The 23,140-nt window shown below is 42.6% G+C and overlaps 1 protein-coding gene across 10 annotated transcripts in view; it reads right to left on the reverse strand.

Annotated features, from left to right (window-relative positions):
* The window catches only part of RAPGEF6 (Rap guanine nucleotide exchange factor 6), a 183,036-nt gene extending 163,632 nt beyond the window's left edge, over nucleotides 1–19,404 (reverse strand). For all 10 annotated transcript variants that reach the window (XM_074313473.2, XM_019756032.3, XM_019756037.3 and 7 more), the window contains exon 1: nucleotides 19,107–19,404. In XM_074313473.2, coding sequence (XP_074169574.2) covers nucleotides 19,107–19,175 — 69 coding nt within the window. In that variant the 5' untranslated portion in view covers nucleotides 19,176–19,404. The remainder of the gene's footprint in view (nucleotides 1–19,106) is intronic.
* Nucleotides 19,405–23,140: the final 3,736 nt, after the last annotated feature.

Raw genomic sequence — 23,140 nt, forward strand, 5'->3', positions numbered from 1 at the left:
GTGTGCAAGTTTGTTCCGTTGTTTGCCTTCAAGCTCCTTATTCTAGAGGAACAATCTGGCCATATGAACATGAAGTTCTCCAACAGCATTGATCAACAGTAACTGACTGGACCTGAACAGAAGTACCGTGTTTCCCCGAAAATCTGACCTAGCCGGACAATCAGCTCTAATGCGTCTTTTAGAGCAAAAATTAATATAAGACTGGGTATTATATTATATATTATTATATTATATCGGGTCTTATAGTAAAATAAGACCAGGTCTTGTATTAATTTTTGCTCCAAAAGACCATTACAGCTGATTGCCCGGCTAGGTCTTATTTCCAGGGAAACACGGTATTAGCATTATTCCTATCAGGGGTTGGCAAACTTTTTCTACAAAGGACCAGACAGTATACATTTAGGTTTTTCTGGCCATATGGTTTTTGTCACAACTACTTAACTTTGCCTTTGTAGCACGAAAATAACCAATAATAAAGTAGATAAATTAATGGGTGTGGCTGCTGCATTCCAATAAAACTTTACAAAATAGCTGATAGGCTATTTTGGCCCCCAGGCCATACTTTGCGAACGCCTAGCGCAATATGGTCAAAAGTATCTACCAAGTCAAACCACGAATGAACTTCTCTTTGGAGAATACCTCAGCCTATGAGTTTTGGTGGAAGCTGAAAACACCAGATTTTCATTTTTCCAACCTTCCATAAAACTAAGGCTTGGGCAAATGATCCAAGGGCTACCAATCAGACACAACCATCCCAGACTTTGAATCTAGTGATTCCAAGAAGCAAGAACTGCACAGAACCCACTTTGGCAGGTAGTGGTAGCAGCAGAGTCTGGCAACGCATGCAGTGTACAGTACAGTGGTCAGGAGAGCACATTGTGGTGTCCACTCTGTGCAGCGCTAGCAGCAACAGTATCTATCAAATCAGTGATCATAGCTGCCTAGCCCCAAGTCTCCTTCTCTAGCAATCCTATCAATTCTGTAGTTATCCAGTATCCTTTTAATAAATTCCTTTTTTAAAAATTGGCCAGAATTAGGTTCTGCTACACATAAGTAACCGCCCTGAGAGACCCTTAGGGGAGGCACCATCAGCATCACTTGAGAACTTGTTAAAAATGCAAACTGTCAGGCCCCCTCCCAGACCTAGTGAATCAGAACCTCTAGGAGTCTGTGGTTTGATAAGCCCACAGGTGGTTCTGAGGCTCACTGAAGTTTGAGAAGCCCTGGTGTACAGGTAGGACCTACGCCACTCTGGCTACCTGGCTGATAACCTAGTAACGAGGACGGGAAACGAGCACTGAGACGTCCAGTCAGTCCTTGGCCCTCCAGCGCTCCTGGCTCGATGATTACAAGATGCTAAGCAAGCATTCACAAAAGGACAGAAAAGAACCTCCCAGAACAAAGGACGGTTGTAGTAGCAAGCTGATTCTCTCATAGGATGTGGGTGGTTATGGTATTTTGTTTACACGGGACAGCCAAGTAGTTGTTGGCTGTGTAATGCTGGGTTTAGAAAGGGATTTCTTGTAGGTCCTGTACCACTTATCTCAGAAGCAGGTTTGAGGTACTGCATTACCTATTAGGCTCTCGGTCTGTCCAAGACCAATAAAAGCTGTTACAGAAAGTCAAAACTAACAAAAAACCCTGATAGGCACACTGGAAGTCTTACAGCTATTTCCTAGTAAAATATTTAAATGCTAGATTCAAGGAAGTGTTAATGACTTACAGTGTGCACCTGAAAGCTCCTCTATTGAGCCTGAAAGAGAGAAGTTATGAGAAAGGGGGAAAAACTAGGAGTCATGAAATCTCTCAGGACGGATCCTAAGATTAGTACAGACTCAATACCAAGATATACTCGGTATATGCTCTGCGCCTATAGTCCTACAATGAAAACGTATTCTGAAGAATCTTTTCTAAATCATTATTAGGCTAAAGGCAGCCTAACAATGTGGTTTCAAACCTGGACTCTGGAGAAAGCCCTGCATTCAAATTCTGCCTCTATCATTTACTAAACATACAACCTTGAATAATTTGCTTAACGTTTATTATCTGTCCAGTAGGAAAAATAAACTATTTTGCTTCGAACATAAAACAAAATAATGCTTACTAAGTGTCTAGCATAGATTATCACAGAGTAAACAGTTAACAATGTTAGTATTATTGTGTTTCCCTGAAAAGAAGCCCGGGTATTACACCATATTTCCCCAAAAATAAGACTGGGTCTTACATTAATGTTTGCTCCAAAAGACACATGAGGACATATTTTCAGGGGATGTCTTCTTTTTTCATGTACAACAATCTACATTTATTCAAATACAGTCATGTCATCTTCTTCTGGAACATCGTCATAATGTACTAAATGCGTCCGTCTGGCTGACGATCTTAACTGGGACTTATTTTCGGGGTAGGTCTTATTTTCGGGGAAACACGGTATATATTTATGTTATAAAATTACAAAACAAGGATTAAATTACATTCAGCAAGCTATTTTAAAGATTTTCTACAGTATCGCTGTGGGGACAGAGCCCCAGACAGCAGTTTCCAGGCTCTCTGCATCACATGGAAAGGTGCTGGCTCAGGTAGTAGATGGCCATTGGCTGTGGCTAGTTGGCCGTCGGCCTGTGGTTGATTGACAGTCAGCTACAGCCGGTTAGCCAATTGGCCACTGATATAACTGCCGCGGCTGTGCTGGTTAGTGAGTCGAGTGGAGTCGGTCGGTTGGCAGAAAAGCGGACAGCAGGTCGCACGTCAGGTGACTCCTGCCTCCAGTGAGACTATAGTGGTATGACTCCCCTACCTGTGGCTCCGTGGGTGTTCCTTTTTGGCCTAGCCATATCCTGTGTTCTTATGTGGGGAGCGGGAGCTGACACCCCGCAGGCCGCCCCGCACGACATATGACGCAGTGAGCAGGGTCTCCCGCGTGACACATGACGCAGCGAGCAGGGTCTCCTGCGTGACACATGACGCAGCGAGCAGGGTGTGGTGTCGGCCGAAACTCTCTGGAATGTACTGGAGCAGTTTATACGTATAAAAGCTCAGTTTCATAAGCAGGGTATGGTGCTGGCCACAACCGACCAAAGGATGGTGGAGCAGTTTGTGCGTGTGAGAGCTCAGCTTCGGGAGGCCCATGAGGAGCGACATTGGCAACAGGAGGCACGATCTGCCTGGGAGACTCGAGCCTCCAGCTGGCACACCACCCTCTTGGCCATGGACAGCGTTGCCTTCATTTTGGTGATCTGCTGCGGCCTTAATCTCCGAGGGTTGTGGACATCTTACACAGAGGCCACCACCCACTCAGACACCTGGCACGGTGAGCAAAATTCCGACCAGGTAGGAATGGAGTCTGACTCTGGGCAGGAGGACGTGTGGCCCCCACACAGTGTGTGGTGTCCGGTGGCCACTGTTCTCAGGAGTTGGACCCCCAAAGAGGGGTGGGAGGACATGGACGGCTCTCCGGTCAGCGTGGAGACGGCCCTGCAGGCTCTGGCTAAGCGGTTGCCGGAGGAGGAGAAGGCTGCGGCCGGCCGCGTGGGCTGGATGTTCCTCACGGCCTTGAGTCTCAACACGGAAAATGCACTTAATGAAATGGCCCGGGTGCCGGATCAGGTGTCCCGGTTGGAAGGGCTGGAAGCTCGGGTCCGCCTGTTAGAAGAGGGGCCTCACAATGGAGACTCTGAGGCAGAGGCGGAGGAAGCCAGTGGAGACAATGTAGCTCCCAACCCCCAAGCCCGGCCAATCTTGAAGCAAAGGGTAAAACGTGAGCAACCTTTGGGCCCCGGGGGCGTTGCTGCAGGCAACCCAGCTGAGACTGAGTTCACAACCTACAACCCTTACACTCCCACTGAGTTGCAGGGGCTGGGGAGACGGTACAGACAACGCCCTGGAGAGCCGGTCTCAGCTTGGCTACTACGTTTATGGGATGAGGGAGCAGACAGCATTCTCTGCTCCCCAGGTGAGATGGAAAAGCTAGCCTTCGTGACAGTGCATCCGTCGCTGCGACAAAGGTTAAAGAACTGACATAGGTTGGCCAACGACCAGGGCAACGATTCTCTAATGGAGTGGCTCACTGCTGCGGTACGCACAGTATGGGGACAGCCTGGCGAGCTGCCAGACACTGTGAGTCAATGGCATTCATATACGGAACTTACTCAAATCATCCGTGAAATGGGTATGAGACATGCTATTTTCAACCCTAACGTGCAGGGGCCGGATGACGAGCTTTTTACAGCCAGCATGAGAGATCTGGTTTTGGATACTGTACCTGTGAGTGCTTTTGGATCCTTGGTTGCCATTCTTACGCATTATATGGGGCAACGGATCCATGAAGTCACAATTGCCATGGCCACCCAAGGGGATGTTGAAAGCCGAAGGCGAAGGAAGACAGGAGGTCCGCGCAGTTGAGACCTGGAAGCCCAAACCAAAGGTAAAGGGGCGAGATCACGGGCCTCAAAGAGTAACACACGCACAGATGTGGTGTGATCTCGTGGCAGCAGGGGTCGATCGGGAGAAGATAGACCGACAACCCAATGCACTCTTATTGGAACTTTGGAAACAGTTGCGTCCGGAACAGCTAATTCCAGAGAGTCCTAAAGGAGGAGTCTGGGAAAGCACGACCCATGTCCCTCCAGGACTTCATGCAGCTGCTTGAGGCCGACTCCTTTCAGCTTGATTAAGGGTGGGTCCAAGGTACCCGGTCAGAGGGGACGAGCAGGGACCGGAGGCCCCACATGGAACTGTCCATACATTGGTCCCCTTCTAATGTGCAGAGGGTTTTGGCCCAAGTTGACACTGGCGCAGACTGCAGTCTTGTTTATGGGAACCCAGAACTGTTCCCCGGACCAGCAATCTGCATTGATGGCTACGGGGGAAAGACTGTGACTGTGAAAGCTGTTTCCTTACCACTGGGTATAGGAAGGCTTCCCCCTCATACCCACAAGGTTTATGTCTCCCCGGTTCCGGAGCATTCTAGGGGTGGATGTGCTACATGGCCTAAGCTTACAGACATCGGTAGAAGAGTTCCGTCTCCGGATCCGGGTGGTGAAAGCGGTGACACGCGGGCAAGCTCACCACCCTCAAGTGTTGCCACAGCCCTGGCGCGTGGTTACAGTGCGACAGTACCGCCTGCCAGGAGGACAGGAGGAGATTGGTCGTACAATATTGGAATTGGAGAAGGCACATATTGTGAGGCCAACGCACAGTCCCTTTAACTCCCCAGTATGGCCTGTCAAGAAGCCAGATGGGACCTGGCGAATGACTGTGGACATGAGGTGACGCCACCTTTGCACATTGCAGTGCCTTCAATTCACGATTTGATGGATCGTCTGACTGTCCTCCTGAGGACATATCAGTATGTAGTGGACTTGGCCAATGCTTTTTTCTCCATTGATATTGCACCCGAGTGTCAATAGCAGTTTGCTTTTACTTGGGACGGGCGGCAGTGGAGTTTTCAAGTCCTTCTGCAAGGATACTTGCACAGCCCCACTATCTGCCACAAGCTCGTAGCCCAGGATGTGGCACAGTGGGATAGCCCGTCCTCTGTGGCCTTGTTTCATTATGTCGATGATATTTTATTAACATCAGATTCTCTTTCAGATTTAGAGCAAGCAGCTGCCTCTTCTCCGCCACCTGAATGAGAAAAAGGTCTAAGGCCCTGGCTTAGCCGTCAAGTTTCTGGGTGTTGTGTGTTTAGGTGCCTGTAGGCTAATATGGCACAGGGACCCTCGCAGAAGACGCTTGTCGCGTAGATTGTGAGGCGAGACTCTGTAGGGGTGGAGTGTGGGGACAGAGCCCCAGAGAGCAGTTTCCAGGCTCTCGGCCTCACGTGGAGGAGTGCTGGCACGGGTAGTAGATGGCCGTCGGCTGTGGCCGGTTAGCCAATTGGCCACTGATATAACTGCCGCACTGCATTAGGGAAGGGAGTGGTCAGTTGGCAGGCAGAAAAGCAGACAGCAGGTCGCACATCATGTGAATCCTGCCTCCAGTGAGACATAGTGGTATGACTCCCCTATCTATGGGTCCGTGGGTGTTCCTTTTTGGCCTAGCCACATCCTGCGTTCTTATGTGGGGAGCGGGAGCTGAGACCCCGCAGGCCACCCTGCCCAACAATTGCCAAGTTAACAAGGCCATGCATTAAACATACAATTCCACTGCTTTGGTTTTCTCATCCATGGAGGTGTAAATATATTCTGGAAAATGGCAGTAAAGAGCTAGAAAACACTTCACACACCTTACGCCCACACCCTGGTTTCTAAATACCATTTCCTACTAAAAGGAAACAGGGTTTCTTGGATAAATGGCTGATTTCAGCAGTATGGCAAGGCAAGAACAAACCTGGAAGATCTTTTTGTGCCAGAAAGTAAGGCACTACTAACAGACTAATGGGGTCATGTCAAAAGGACATAGGAGCTAACTTTGAAAGAGCTCTCACTGGCTCAATTTGGGGCAATCTAACAATAAAAAGGAATGACAATATTGAAAATAGAAAAACAATCCTTAAATCATAGTGATTTTTTTTAAAAAAGGAGGGGGGACAGTGGGGAAAGTACTTCTATACAGAATACCATCTAATAAATGTAGAATGAATATACAATTAGAAAATTATCACTTCATAACAGCAAAGTAATAGTTAATTTGGGCAACAATCATCAATGAATGCTAAAGCCACTAGGTGAAACACTGCTGGAAAACAAGATATCCACACATTCTCTAAGTATCACCTTAAGATCACTTACAACTTATAGCACTGTACCTTTACAACAGAGAAATAGAAGTGATCAAAGTTAGCATCCCAATAATGGAAAGAACTGACACTATGTGTCTTCTGATGGGACAATATAGGAAGACAGAACATCATATTTGTAGTTCCTCAAGAAAATGATTTAACCTGAATCTAATCATGAGAAACCAGATGAATCCAAACCATGATACATTCTAGAAGACAATTGGCCAGACTCTTCAAAAAGTCATGTGCATGAAAGAAAGAAAGACAGGAGTACTGTTCTAAATTAAAGGATACTAAAGAGGTATGACAACCAAATTATAATGTACCGTGACTGGATCCTGGATTGAAAAGTGAAACAACTATTAGGTTGGTGCAAAAGTAATTGCAGTTTTTGCAGTTATTTTTAACCTTTTAAACCGCAATTACTTTTGCACCAACCTAATACAAGAGACATCTTGGAGATAATGGTGAGGAGTGAAGTATCATCAGCTCTACAACTTACTTTCAAATGATTTAGCAAAATAAAGTATATGCAAGAGAGAAGGCGATAAGGTAAATATGGCAAAATTCTTCCAATGTTCCTGTAATTTTAAATATTTAAAAATAGAAAGATGGAGGGCGAGGAACACATGACTATTTCCAGCTTTCTCCATGTGCTGACATATTTCTAGCTTTACTTAAATTTCAAGTCTTCATTTAATGACCTGCATCTTTTTTTCATTATCTTTTCCAACGCATCCCCAATCATCACAGCATGCTGACCTTTGCCCATTAACCACTGCCCCCAACAATGTTCTCTGGAAAACCCTACCTCGTTCCATCACTGTATTAGAAATTCATCTTGTCTTGCTATATAGCTGAGATACATTTATCAGAGTAAACTTGAACATTTTATTTGTAGATTAAAATACACTGCCTAAATTACTTGAACATTAAATTTTATTAATAAAAATGCTAACATTAAATTATACTTTGAAATTTTAATTTTTATAAAAGTTCCAAATGATATACTTAAACATTAGAACTCTAATAATTAATCACAAATAATAATGCATCAAAAGATCAGGCATCCAATTACTTATAAGTTCAAAGTATAGCCTAAAACTCACTTTCCCGATCCCATTATATATCATGAAGTCACCCAAGATTTGCTAATCCCAAATTCCACATTCACTTCTCAATCCTCAGCTCGCTTCACATTTTCTATAGCATTTAACTGCTTACACATTCATCATTCATTCACTTCTTCCTAAAACTCTTTCATCCCATCCCTTCTGTAGTATGTTTCTCTCTAGGTTTTTGTCCTAATGAGAAACATTTAGCAATGGTTACAAGGACAGAACGTGAAATTAGAATGCCTGGGTCTGAATCCTGATTCCAGTTTCCCAGCTGTGTGACCTTAGACAAATTAATCTCACTGATTCCACTTCCCTATGTAGACATAACGTTTTATTGCGCTTTTCTGTATTGTGCTTCACAGATACTGCCTTTTTTTCTTTTTAAACAAATTGAAGGCAAGATCCTCCACCAGCAAAAAGTTACGACTTGTTTTACTGTGATACTCGCTTTATTACAGTGGTCTGGAACTGAACCTGCCAGAGCTACGAGGTATGCCTGGAGAATACCTTCTTTCAGAGATTTTGGAAGGATTATATGTGTATAAAGCTTTCATAACAGTGATAGGCATCCAATAAGCACCAGAAGTCTTAGCCATTCTTACTGCTATTACTGCCTTTCTGCTCCAGCTGCTCCCAGGTCTCCTTCACAGGCTTTGCCTCCTTTTCTTATTAACTTAAAATGTTTATAAAATTTATGTTCCCAGAGCTGTGACATCTTCACTGGAGACTCTCTACCATCAGTAATGCCTTCCACATCCATAGCTTCAGCTACCATATTGTCCCTTCTTCACCTAACTCTTACATATGCTAACCTATACTCAAATCAGGACTCCCTTTTTCTAAAACAACTTGAATGACGCCTGCCTATCCTCTCCTCCTCTCTCCCAACAGCCCTCCTACAAACTCCTGAGCACCTGAGATTCATGATCGCAGTACCTAACCAGGCTGTATGTTAATCGTGTATTTGCCTATCTCCTCCCCTAATGAAACAACTTCAACCTTTTATCCTTGACACTTAAAAATACAGTGCTTAATAATATTTACCACACAAATACTGATTAGGCAGTCTTCCTCAGAAAGAGTATGTATTCAACTCTGCCTCAGAGAGTCATTTAAAGAGTTCATAAATAATCCACACTCCACTCAGCACTTGTGACACTCAAACTCTTTTCTAAAAGATGTGATGAAGCCTTCTCATATTCATTGAATGCTTTTAAGAAGCCCAACTAGGGCAGGTTACCATCCTCTGAAAACAAAAGTGTAAGCTGTAAAAGAAAATAGTGTTAAGAAATCCCATATGAAGCACACCTGTTATCACTCTACATAAAACTTGAGAATTATAAACTTTCGTTAAAACTTTTGTGACATAGTCCCTTACAGTACATCAGACAGCACAGGCAAGATTAAACAAGAGGCATTTATTTAGGAAAATATTAGGCATCTATATAGATGGTAGTACAGAAAACAAAAGCTTAAAATACAACCTAAAGTTGCGTTTTATTCTTATAAAGTTATAATACAGTCAGATAAAGAGAAAGCAGTGGGGTGCTACTGGACTAAGTCCCCAATGAATCCTGTAACCTTGAGCAAGACATTTTCCCTCTTTGGAGTTCAGTGCCTTTATCTGCATGTAACTCATTTCACTAGCTCTTCAGCCCAGCAGCTCAAGTATTTCTGGGAGCGCTAGATATGTGTTCACAGAGACACAGAGGCGGGGCTGCTACTTCTGCCACGCACTAAGTCTGCTGTCCAGCAAGCCCCCTCTCCTGCCACACAGCAGAGCCTGAGCGCTGCCACTGCCAAAGTTTCAGTTTACAGCAAAGTAGTGAAGAATATCTAGTAGTGACAAACTGATGGTTACCGGAGGGGTGGGGGGCTGGGGAGCTGGGTGAAAAAGGTGATGGGATTACAAAGTACAAATTGGTAGTTACAGAACAGTCTCGGGGATGTAAAGTACAGCAGAGGGAATCGAGTCAATGATGTTGCAACAACTATGTAGAGTGCCAGGTGGGGACGAGACTAATGGGGGGCAGGGGGAAGATCACTGCATAAAGCATGTCAATGTCTAACCATTACACTGTACACCTGAAACTAACATAATTATCAAATGGCAACTGTAACTGAAAAAAGAATAAATAACTTAGAAAATAAAAGAACGTCTAGTAGTAGAGAAATGTCAAATAGTGGCTGCTTATGCCTCTGTAACCTCACGTTCTTAATGAAGTGGCTCATTCATTACCTACAGCCGGACCTCAGTGCGCACAGGCTGGTCCAACGTAAACCCAAACAATGACCCCGTTACAGAGCTCCCAACACGCCGTCCCTTCCCAAGAGCAGAAGTGTCACACTGCGGGCCTCACCTGCCCGTCCCCTGTGCAGAATTCTCTCAGGGAGGCTCCTCCTCATCATCAACAACACCTTCCAGTGTCTAAACTCCTGGAGGCCAGTTTTTTCCTCAAGTTGGGAATCTCCAGGACATGGAAAATAAGGCGCCCACAGAGGTTGTCTAATAAGGGCCCCGTCCAGGTTTGACATTCCCTTTCCATCCAGCTGAGTTTACAAATAAAGGCCAAAGGGCCCCCGAAGCATAAGTTCTTTTCCTTTCCTCGGAAGTCTGAATGTGCGTCTGCTGTAGAAGAGAACAAGAGAATCTGTGTTGCCCCCCCCCCCCGATGTGCAAAGCAATTCAGTCAAGTGTCTCTAAGCACAATGGTGGTCTTTCAACAATTCTTTACAAACCTCTACAAGTGTACATTTAAGGACCATTATTCTAAATCTGAAACAGATTAATAAACAATTATAGGGACATGAAATTGTACATTCTTTCCAGTTCTAGCTCCCTCTTTAACTTTGGGTAACAAAACTAATCTAGTTTTTTTTATTTTTTTTTATTTAAAAAAACCCTTTTTCCTGATTGTAAATAAGCAATTATATTAGCACCCAGCTGAGCATGAAATTTTTGCCCAGCTTAAGTTTTAAGACATCTGGTTAAAAACATGAGAAGTAAAAACTGGCATTTATCTGAGTTTCTCTGTGAAGTTTCTGAGAAATGTATTTGAAAGCCATATAAGAAAGGAGTTGCTGTTTCAAGGTATGACTAGGTTTCCTCTATCTGTGTTGTCTCGGAAGAATTGCCAGGTAAAACACAGTTTATGGTAACTACTTTATTGCTATTTTAACAAGAGAATATTAATAGCAAAATTTGCCATTATGTCAAACTTCAATAGTCTTTATCCCAGCACTTCAAATATTAGATCAATAGAAATCAATGCTAGAATAGTAGGGGAACAGTATTTTGCACATTCCTTTTCTTTTTAAAGTCTTTTACTCCACCAATATTTGGATACCTACTATGTACCAGGTATTGCATGATGGTAACTAGGAGATAAGAGTCGCTATCGTCAGCGGCTCCCAGCACAACCAGAGACAAACATGCAAGTCATCTAACACAGCTTGGTAATCGCTGTGGTGGAGGAAACCGCACGTATCCTGGGAACAGCGAGAAGTGGGAAAGGGAGGAAGGAAGGATGCACAGGTTTGCAGATGCGCACTGGGGATGAGATTTCAGGGAGGGATCTGCACTTGCCAAGCCAGAGGACGGCATTCCTGTGTTAGAGGCAACAGCAAGCTGGTATGTGTGGCCACCACTTCCTGAGTGCTCATGATGACAGCCACTTTGCTCAATACTTCAACCTATTACCTCTTTTAGCTCACACAACAATCTCCCAAAGATGTTCAGTCTCACAGAAGTTAGGTAACTTGCCCAGGGTCCCTCAAATTCTGTGCTGGAGCCCAGATTTAAAGTCGGCTTGTGCAACTGCAAAATTCCAGGGCTGTACATACTGGACCATACTTTCCCATCCTTTGTAGAGCACAGAGACGAGAATATGGCACAACGGACAAAGTTCTCACCTCTACATATTATAATTACTTAAGGAGCTTTCTGTAATACCAGTGCTTAACATTCCATTCCAAGAGGTTCTAATTCAAGAAATGAAGGGTGGGCCTGGGCATTAAAAAAAAAATTCCCTAGGTTGAGAAATATACATAGCCTACGTTGAGTAGTACTGTGTTAGGACACTTATAAGTAGTTAAATGCATGTGTTTGGGGGTGGGGGACGATAAGGCTAGAGTGCCAGGCACGAGATGGTGGAGACTCTGTATCCTTCCTCTTCTCTTCAGAGACAAATTCACAAACAGCACACCTGCTACCTTCATTTTTTTGGGTCTTATTCTCTCTTGAATCCACTGTAATCAGGTTCTTTATTAATCAGGCCACTGAACTTATTCTGACAGAAGCAATCAAAGAATTTATCAGTCCTCACTTTTCTTGAACTCTATTCTATAGTGTCTTGACATCAGGGATTTCTTTCTAAAACACCCTCCTATAACAGCACTTTTCTGTTCTCCTCTTACCACTAACAATTTCTTTTCCTTCTCTTTTGCAGTGTTCTTTTCTTACCCCCACCCCTTTAATATTAAAGCACACAAAGGATCTTGTCCTTCTATTCTCACTCTGCTTTTCATCCTGGGCATTCCTACCAATCCCATGACTTCACTTACAAGCCATATGTTGTAGACTCTCAGACCAATTCAGACCCATGGCCTGGTTGGATCTGAAGCTCCAAATGCTTACTGAACATTTCCCCTGTAGGGAGTCTCAAACCCTTTCCAAAACTGAATTCTCTCCCCACCCTAAATTCTCCTCCTTAATAATGTGCTCTTACACACACTGCCCAAATCAGACATCTAAACTTCTACATTACTCTTGCACCTAGTCCAAGACTGATCCCAACAAGCAAAAGACAGGAAGGTTTTGCAAGACTTTGCCCGCCTCTTGCAGAGGCTTGAGTGGAAAGTAAGGACAGGGTGTATCTTGGCCTGAACAGCAGTTATCCCTGAGTAGGCTTCCACAGAGTGAGATAGACAATCCAAAAGGGCAAAGAAAAGGGTAAGTCAGGATATAAAGGATAAGCAGATGAAGATCAAGGAACGCCCCAAGAGTGGAGGGTCAAAGTCCAGTCAACAGGTAAAATACAAAATACCAAGGCTTCATAGTCCTCTTGGTTGCCGGAAAAACACAGTCTGATTCCACTCAAATAAAGTTTGAAAGCAGGCAAAGCAAATTTATGGCGAAAGATGCCAGAATAGTGGTTTCCTTTTGGAAATGGTACTGACTCGGGGGTCAAAGGGGAGTTTCTCGAGTGGTGGTTTTATACACACACACATACATACGCATATAAATGTGTGTTATGTATATCATGATTTGGGTGGTAGCTAAATATATTTGTAAAAATTAAGCTGGCTATATATTATACTTAGGGTATGTAGACTTGACTAGATGTGTATTACAGTCAATTTCAAAGTTAAAAAAGAAAAGTCTGGTGGGCGGCAGATACTCCCAATCCAATAGTCTCTCACTATTTCACACCTGAATGACAGCATTTGTTTTTCTAACCAGGACCCTATCTCCTGGTTTCCCTGTCATCCTGATACAATCATTAACAGTTTTACCTCATGCAGAAAAGTCTCCTGGTTTGGACAGCATGCTGTAGGTTTCCCTAACTTATAAGCCTCCCTGCCTCTAGTGTAGCCCATACATCCTCAACAATGCCCACAGAGTAATCTTTGTGAGACTGATCGTATTTCTGGGCTTTGAACCCTCCAATGGTTCTCCTTTATTTATAAGATCGGGTCCAAATCCCTGAAATGACTCAACCTTGCTAATATAACCAGCTCCAACATTTACTATCCAATACCATGTACCACCCCCCCGCCCTCAGCACCCCATATGCTAGCCAGTCAGTGTTTTGCAAGCTTTTCTCATTATCACACCCCTCCCAAAGAGCATTTTTAGGCATTTTTTCCTGATTGCCACCCCACCTCCAATTAAATACTAAGGAATAAGATTTTGTCAGGTACGGGTGAGTGTTGGAGGGCCACAAACCATAGTAATAGCTAAGATGTTTTTCACTCCCCCTAAAAACCATTTTGTCCCTTTGGGAATGACAGCGCCCCCATTGGGAATGCGTGTTCTAGACTTACAGATTGGCTTCTCCATCCACAAGTGACCCTGGTTTGTCACCATTAGTGCCTTTGCTCCTGCTGCTGTCTGCATGCAGTGACCTCCCTTCTGAATAGCTGTCACACAGTATTTAAGAATCAATTTATTGCTCTCCAAGAAGACTTTCCTTTTCCCATTTGCAGTCTCAAAGTGTCTGATCCATACATTTGTCACTAATAACCTTCACGTTTTACTAATGTTTTCACGTCTGTCTCCTAAGTCACTGAAGAATAGGGACCTTGTTGAATTTCCTTCTACAAACTTGGCTTTTAGTATTGTGTCTGACATATCATTTGTTAAATGAATGGATAAATCAATGTTATCATCTGGGTGAGATAAACATACATCTCAGTTTACCTGAGACAGTCCTCTTTTAACTGTTATTCTGGCATAAATATTAATAGTATCTTTTTATTCTCAAAAATGATATCTTCTATTGCTAACCTATCTAGGCGATGTGAAATAATTAAATTTTGAGCAAGAGGAGAATATGATCAGCTCTGAGTACTAGGAAAATCACTCTAGCAGTAATATGACAATAAAATGTCTCAAGAAAAAAATTCAGGGGCAAAACAACAAATGAGCCTGAACTAGGGTAGTAGAACTGGAGAGGAAGAAGTAGAAAGAGATTCAGGATGCAAAAATCAACAAGTTTAGTGGCCTCTTGGATACAAAGAGGAAGATAGCAGGGGAATCGAGTAAAAACACAAATTTCTGGACTGAGCAACTGGGGCAGTCACCAACAGAATACTGAGGAGGAATGACGACGGCTTCAACTCAGGACTGGTGATTGAGGAAGCTGGAGGACAATTTAGTGGTTAGATATATGGATCTGAAGCATTTGAAAGAGGGAAAGACAGACTACATAGTCCTAGGCGTGAACCTATAAAAATTAAGTGAAGCCAAGTTGCTGAATGAGACTACCCAAACGCACAAAATCAGCAGTTCTAATGAAGAGTACTCTCTTTTTAACTTGAGTACTTCACATAACTAACTCTAAATTTTGTTCTCTTGAACATATTTATTGATCATTTAATATATACAAAGCACGGTATTAAGCACTTAGAAAGAGAAATAAACCATAACACAGCAATATTATGCTCTGAGGAGCTCACTCTGAGGCTTTAAAAAAAAGAAAGGTCATAGAGAAAGAATGGTGTAGAATATGGACTGAGTTGAGAAAGCCAAATCCAAAGTCTCAATTTTGATTGTGGCATCTTTAATTTCGGTATAACGATGCAAAAAGAATACCTTAAGAGCTTCTGTTGTTTTAAGCACTAAGTTTCCTACAGAGTATTGAAGTCTAAAATTTTCCATCAAAAAAAAAAAAACCTTTGAAAAGTGGAAAAGGAAATCAGAGAACCAACTCAGGAAAGACAATGTGCTGTGGAAGCTGGATCTACAAAGTAGAAGTGGGCAGAAAAGTAAACACTGTGTTAGAAAGCAGTTCTAAATGGCATACTTTAGGGCTGGCCCGGTGGCTCAGGCAGTAGGAGCTCCGTGCTCCTAACACCGAAGGCTGCCGGTTCGATTCCCACATGGCCCAGTGGGGTCTCAACCACAAGGTTGCCGGTTCAATTCCTGGAGTCCCACAAGGGATGGTGGGCTCCAAACACGGCACCTTCAGCTGAGCTGCCTCCCGGATGGCTCAGTTGTTGGTTGGAGCCCGGGCTCTCAACCACAAGGTTGCCAGTTCGACTCCCGCAAGGGATGGCGGGCTGCGCCCCCTGAAACTAGCAACGGCAACTGGACCCGGAGCTGAGCTGCACCCTCCACAACTAAGACTGAAAGGACAACAACTTGAAGCTGAACGGCACCCTCCACAATTAAGATTGAAAGGACAACAACTTGACTTGGAAAAAAAATCCTGAAAGTACACACTGTTCCCCAATAAAGTCCTGTTCCCCTTCCCCAATAAAAAAATATAAAAAATAAATAAATAAAAGGCATACTTTACAATATGTTTCTGTGCTTAGTACTGGTTCACTAGGATTATGCTTGAGTCGATAGTTTCATGTAAGGACAACAGACGGTTCAAAGTAAAAGAACCATTAATTCTGTCCCAGAAACAGAGTTCTTTACTCATTATGATACAAACATCTGATTACAAGATTATAAGACACAGATCCTTATCTATTTGTATATTTTTTCATACTTCTTTTCACCCAGTAGAAATTCAAGGAAAAAATAAGCTGAATTAACAGTATCCCCTTATATTGTCACTTTATCACTTGGCTTCCAGGATACCACCTCTCTCTAGGTTTTTCTGCTACTGCACTGTTTGTTCCCACTCATTTCCCTTTGCTGATTTCTGCTCTTTCCCCCTAACAGTGTAGTGATCAGGTGCCCAGGGCAATGTCTTTGGTCCTCATCTGTTCTCTAAGTAAACTCACTACCTTGGTAATTTCATCTAGTCTCAAGACTTTAAACATTATCTATAAGCTAATGACTATACAATTTCTATCTCCAGTCAAGCCTTCTTTCTAGAAATATAAATTTGTATATGCAATTCCTCACTCACTTGCAATTCCTCAACATTTCTAAGACATTTCAAACATGATATGTTCAAAACTGACTTTCTGATCTCCTCCCCACCCCTTCACCCCTGCCCCCAAATCTTCTCCTCCAGCAGCTTTCCCCATCTATCTGATGGCAGCTCAAACTCGCTTTGATGGTAATTCCAACACTCAAGCTATTCAGGCCAAAAACCTTGAAACCATGCTCAATTCTTCTTTCTCTCAAAGCACATATCTAACCCATTAGCAAATTACGTTGGCTAAACCTTCCAAACATTTCTATAATTGGTTGATTACTTCTCACAACCTACATTACTACCATTTAATCAGGGTTATGATCATCTCTCCCCTGCTTTAACTGATGTTCCTGTTTTCTTCTATCCTTGCTCCTACATAGTCTATTCTCAACCCAGTAAGCAGCCAGGGGACTCTTTTAAACAGTCAAGTAGGATAATATCACACCTCTGCTTCAAACCTTTTCCCAATCCCCCCTTTCACTCAAAATAAAAGTCAAGAACTTACAATGATTAGAAGGTCCTACATGCGGTGCCCCATCCTGTACCCACCCTCTGACTTCACCTTACTACTCTCTCTTGTTCACTCTTCTACAATCACTCAGCACCCTACTATTCCTGAACCACCAGACATGCTCTCTCGTCTTAGGGCCTTTGCAATGACTACTCTACCTAAAAAGCTCTTTCCTCCTGTATTCCACAGCTAATTCCATCACGTGCAGCAAGGCTTTAATCAAGTCATCTCTACCACCAGAACACTGACTATCTTATTTAAACTGCGACCTAGCCCTTACCCCTCATTTCCAGTCCCTTTATCCTTCTTTTTTTATTAGCAATCATCAGCTATCATATTATGTAACTTATTTGTTTATTACATTTATCTGCCTTCTCTCCTCCCCCTTCTATTAGCATGTAAGCACCACCAAGGCAGGCCTGTTTGGTTCACTGATACATCCTGGTGCACAGAATGTAAGCTTTAAACTGGTAAGCTTTCAATAAATAACTGAAATGAATACGTTTATATATTAGCCCCTTAAGAGTCCACTAGAAGAATAAGGATTTTCTGAAAATAGAAATGAACTTTTGAGAATTTCATCAAAGTACTTATCACTCATAAATTATCACTGGGATTCAGGTTACCTCTTCGTTATTCATACTTTCGTACCCCAAGTTATACTCATTCAAAAACACTGCCAATGAATCAGGCGGTTAACGCATTATGCTGTTAGACGTCAGGGATCTAATCTGTGTACTTTGGGGCGGTCACTTAGCATTTCCTTAAACAATGCTGCTGTTCCAGTAAAACAAGGTAAAGTACTCATAGGCACACAATGGCCAACACAATTTTGAACAGTTTAGAAAATCTTGTAAGGCTCAAAAATAGGCAATTTCAAACTAGGTAATTCTGTTACTAAAGAGATGTAGGATTTTTCTCATTGAAATGTGGATTTATCATAAGCAATATTTAAAAGCAAAACCGACATTATACATTGCAAGCCTTGCATGACACTTCCTAATGATATAACAACTATGGCAGAGTCACCTGAGCAAGATGAATGCTTTCAATTAGCTCACAATTACATTGAGAATCATCACAGTGAAATTAAAACACATGGGATTGTAAATACAGGTCTCAAAAAAGGACTCTGGAAAGTGGCAGTATTTGCCTTGTTTCTATGCAAAGATCAGAATTTCCAACAACAAAGTTTGACCCATCAAAGCTATAATTATGGCTTGAATAATGACATGTCACAAAAAGTCAGTCCAAAGTTACTGAGACCTACCATGCAAAACACTATAAATCTGAAAAACTCAAGTGACTTAGGAAGAATTACCAAAGCATCTCATTTCATTTACTGCAACTACACACAAGACAATCCAACAATCCATTCACATTGTTTTAAGTTTTCGCTTTCTGGTTTAGAAAACATAAGCCATTTATCACAGAAACTTCTCCAAATCAAAGAAAACCTTCCAAAAAAAATCTAAGCACTCCATAGGGATATCCAAGGTTAATAGATTTTAGTTATGTGCCTGAAAACTAGCCCTCAGGTCAAATGAAAATCATTTAAGAAGATGCTATTACTGCTAACCCAATACAGCAAGTTTTGAATTCCAGCACAAAATGCTGTAAAATTTCCCAATGACAGTCTGAAAAAGTACCTCTACAACTGATCTTTTAAATGCATCATCCTCCACCAGAATTCAACATATGACTGGAAGCAAAGTTTCAAACTGACGTTGAAAACTTAATCTTTTCTTTGAAAACTTTCTTTTTTAAAACACTTGTACAGTACTTAAGGGACCTTTAAAGAGAAGTTATTTCTTAACATGGCTGTTACACTTCACTTAAAATTTCTACCTCGTTTTTCAGTCTACCTACCTACAGGTAATCTTACTCAGAGACGCGACCCACATTTTACCCTAAGAAAATACAATTTAGTAAATGGTGTTCTTATCGAAAACACTAGGAAGTCACGAGTAAGGTCGGTGTACGGGGAACACGGCATTGCGAGCAGGAAAGGCGGTCGTCACCCGCCCGTGAGAAGGGCCCGGGTCGCGGGACACTGAGAACAGATACCGTGGCAGCAGGTGCGAGTTGCCGCAGGTTTCGGACCGACAGGGGTATACCGTCCGCTGGACAGCGGGAAGCGCGCCGGGGTCGGCCGGCCTTACCTCGGGAGTCCGCTCCGGCGGCTTCTTCTTTAGCGCTTGCCTAGCGCCGGGGTCCACGGGTGAGTTCATGGCCGCGGCCCCGGCCCCCGTGCTCCCCAGCTTACCCTTAGCAGCACACGTGACAGCCCATTTACCCTAGGTACGGGGTCTCCACCCCCTCACCCCAGAGAAAGGGGACTCCGGACCGCCGCGGGAACCCCGCTAGAGCAAACAAGCCTTCGCAACGCCCGCCCAGGGCCTCAGCCCACGCGCGACTGGCCAGAGAGAAGCCAGCGCGGGGGAAGAGGGAGGGCGAGTGCGCATGCGCACCACGCGCGGGCACGCAAACGAGCGCCCAAGGGCGTGACTCCGCGGTGACGTAGAGGGGGCGGTACAGTTAGGCCTCTTCCAACTCTTCTTCGTGAGATTTAAAGACACGTCGCGAGACCTCACCTAAGCCTCTCACGGAATCCTCCTCGGAGGTGAGGTTTCGACCGCCCCAGCTTCCGGTGGAGGGGCCGGAAACGCGCTAGAGGGACTGAGCAAAACTAGCATGTTGGGACAGAACCGTGGGGAAAGCGTTCTAGGTAGTGTTGTACCAAAATCCGGAAGCTCAGGGCGTGGCCAAGCCCGGGGCGGACCTCCCGGTCTGCAACTCCGACGCCCCTCCCTTGGAGAACGTGCGGAAATCGAAGCCGCCATTCGGCGAATAAGGAAGTTCATGTTTAATAAAACGAAATCTCTTGTGGAAGAGACCCACCGGGAAATACTTACCGTGTCCAAGACAGACGTCCCGAGATTAGGGCAGAGAACCCAAAGCTTCGCGGCCTAGCAGGGTTGGGCAGCCGCGGTGCCTCCTGCCAGCTGTTAGGCTGGTTCGCGAAGCCAGTGTGGACGGCGTTCACATAACCGAGGCCCAAAGCAGCTTTCCTCAGACAGCGAGCCTTAGGGTTGCCTGACTCTTATTGTAGTACATCTTGCACACTAGTCTGCTTCTCACTAGACCGAATAAAGCCAGTTTCCATTTATTTACTGGTCCATTGGTAAGAAAACGACCACTCTTTAGGGCAGCCAGACACCTGCAGAGGCTGTTTCCACCTTAGGTCACTGACAGAATTGAAGAATTCATCCTTCTAGATCAGTTCTTTTCACTATCTCATTAGTGCACAGATGGGCCGCACTAGTCACACTAATTGCTTGCTTTGGAGCCACCATAGACATGTCTTTTCCACTGAATTTTACTACCCGAAGTCTGTGTACCACATCTAGGTACATCTTAGTATTTCTCATAGCAATTTCTTTAGCTCACTAAACTCAGTGACTTATGATTATGACGTTATTCACAGTTTTAAATGAGATGTTAAGAGTTGAAATTTTAGAGTAACAAAAAGGGAGGGAGAGCTCAGGCTGCATCATTCTGGAACCTGGTAATGGTTGATGTTGATAAGGGTTTTGTTTTCCGTTGGCAGTTGGGCTTGCTCAAACCAAGTTTACAACATAATATTAGCACATTTCTTTCCTTTTTTTCTGTTTTTTGGAGTACTCGACAAAAACCTTACCAGGGAAGTTGTGGCTCAGCCATTCTGGAAAGAAAGTAACTGTAGAGAGATCAGGAGGAACTGCAATGACCCATTTTCATCATTTTTGTGTGTGTATATAAACAGATCCTCTCAAAGGTCTGCCTTAGAACACAAAGGTTATCCCTTCCGTTCTTGCAGTATCAGTTTCCAGAGCCACATCAATATTTTGAAAGAGGGAAAAGGAATTAAAGCATGAGGACCATAACTTTAGAGGCAAACACCTGAATCTGTGTCTTTAATAGGTCATTTCTGGTTAAATGACTTATTTAATATCTCTGAACTTCAGATTCCTTATTTGTAAAATGGGAATCGGACCTATTGCTTTGGGATTCTCTGAAGATTATGTGAGACAGTTCACGTGAAGCACTTAAGATGTTGCCTACACGACCCAAGAACTCTTCATTATTTGTTACTTTACCTCTTGAGACTTCTCTAAAGCAGAAATTCAAGTTTGATGAATCGGATGGGTTGATTTCTGTTTGTTTCAATGCCAAAATTTTTTTCCATTAATAACTATTCACAAACTCATTTAACGTATTCGTGAAGGTGTGGAGCAACAGGAATTCTCACAAACTGCAGGTTAAGTGTAAATTGGGAAACCACTTTGGAAAAAAAAAGTATCCAGTAAGGCTGAAACTTAACATACCCCATGACAGTAAGTCCACTCCGTGACATATATTTCTAAGGAATACTCATGTACACCAGAAAAGATCAACAAAAATGTTCAATGTTCCTATTAGGCAAAAACTGGAAATAACCCAAATGTCTCTCAATAAAAGGATGGATAAATTGTGGTATATTCATTCAGTGGGATGCCAGCTACACAGTGCATGGATGATTCTCCAACATAACGCTGAGAAAAAAAGCAAAACAAAATACGGAGTATAATTACACATACAAGGTTCGAACACTAGCAAAATTAAAGTATACCACTTAGGGATGCATACACAGATGTAAAACTATAAAGAGAAAGCAAGGAAATGATGCTCAAGAAACACAATTGGTAGTTACAAAAAGGAGAAGAGGGTATGTACAGAATAGGGCTCAGGGAGAAGGGAACTTCTGGGTTGCTAATAATAATTTACTCCTTGACCTAAGTCATAGTTACATTAGTGTAGTTACATTTACTCACTTTTCTGTATATAATATTTCACAAGGAAAAATGAATTAAGTATACAAAAATAACTTGCTTTATTAGGTTTTATCATTAAGACAGAGAGAGTAAAAACAGTATATTAATATCCAAGGTAACTATACATATCTGTATTTAAGCACATTTTCAAAATCTATCTTGTCCTCTACCATCTCGTATTATACTCTAGTATGCTGAAAAAAGTGAGGAGACAGTGAAAGCTCTAAAAGCTATTTTCAGAGGAAAGGCAACCTCCAGGATAGCATTCATCAGCATTAACTTGTAGCTGAAATGAAAATATAATGGTTCTGAATGCAAAAAATTTATTAAATTCTAGCATAATAAAAGCATGGTTTAATCTTTAAAAAAAAAAAAAAAAAAAGGAACTCCTTACCCTCATTTTTCTTCATAATTCTTACCACAACCTGACAGCATATCTTTTTTGCCTATCTATTCCACCAGTGGGAAATATATAAAGTCCATGAGAACATAAAATAATTTGCGTTATTTACTGGCTTAACTGTGGCACCCAGACCTGTGCCTAGCACAAAGCAGGTGCTCAACTACTATCAAAGAATCAGTCTCTGAGGGTGGGGTCTAGGATTTAATACCTTTTTTTGCCATGTATAATACGCACTTTTGGGCCCGAATTTGTGAGGGAAAAGTAAGGATGCGCATTATACATGTGTAGTAATAATTCCATATCTATATAAATGTTTTTATTTGTTTATGAGTTAAAAGTGTAACTCTAAAAAATCAATAACAATATCCATGTGCAAAATAATACCTTGAAATATGAAAATCGGTTTTGTTGAACTTATGACGAACCTGCAACAACGAAGAGCTCTTGGCCTTCTATGATGCATAAATATTATAAATTTGTTACCGGTACATAAAATTTCTTGTACCTTGTATCTGTTCTTGTGTAATTATTTGTTACATAAAATTTCTTATACAATATGCTCAAAAATAAATGCTAAAATTCCTTTATAATACAAAAAACAAGTACCTAAATGTAAACAAATAAAAATTTGAATTAAAACAAAAGTTTTTTTTTTCCCTGAAAGTTTGGGCAAAAAACCTGGGTGTACATTACACATGGCAAAATATGGTATTTCTCAAAAGCTATCTGGTGTTTCTAATAGGCAATCGGGTGTGAAAACTACTTTAAACTAACTCAGGTTCTGGATTATTTGACCCATTTTAATTCCAGCCTCTGTGACACAGTGAAGGGTATTGACTTATGCGTGCTGGACCAAATGTGTGATAAAGGGGCATCACAAGTTTCTGAAGAAATAATATCTTCCTTTACACAACCTTTCAACGTTATTCCCCTTGAGACA

The sequence above is a fragment of the Rhinolophus sinicus genome, chromosome 5, assembly GCF_057876585.1.
Source record: "Rhinolophus sinicus isolate RSI-liver-muscle chromosome 5, RSI-T2T, whole genome shotgun sequence".
In the NCBI taxonomy this organism is placed as follows: domain Eukaryota; kingdom Metazoa; phylum Chordata; class Mammalia; order Chiroptera; family Rhinolophidae; genus Rhinolophus; species Rhinolophus sinicus.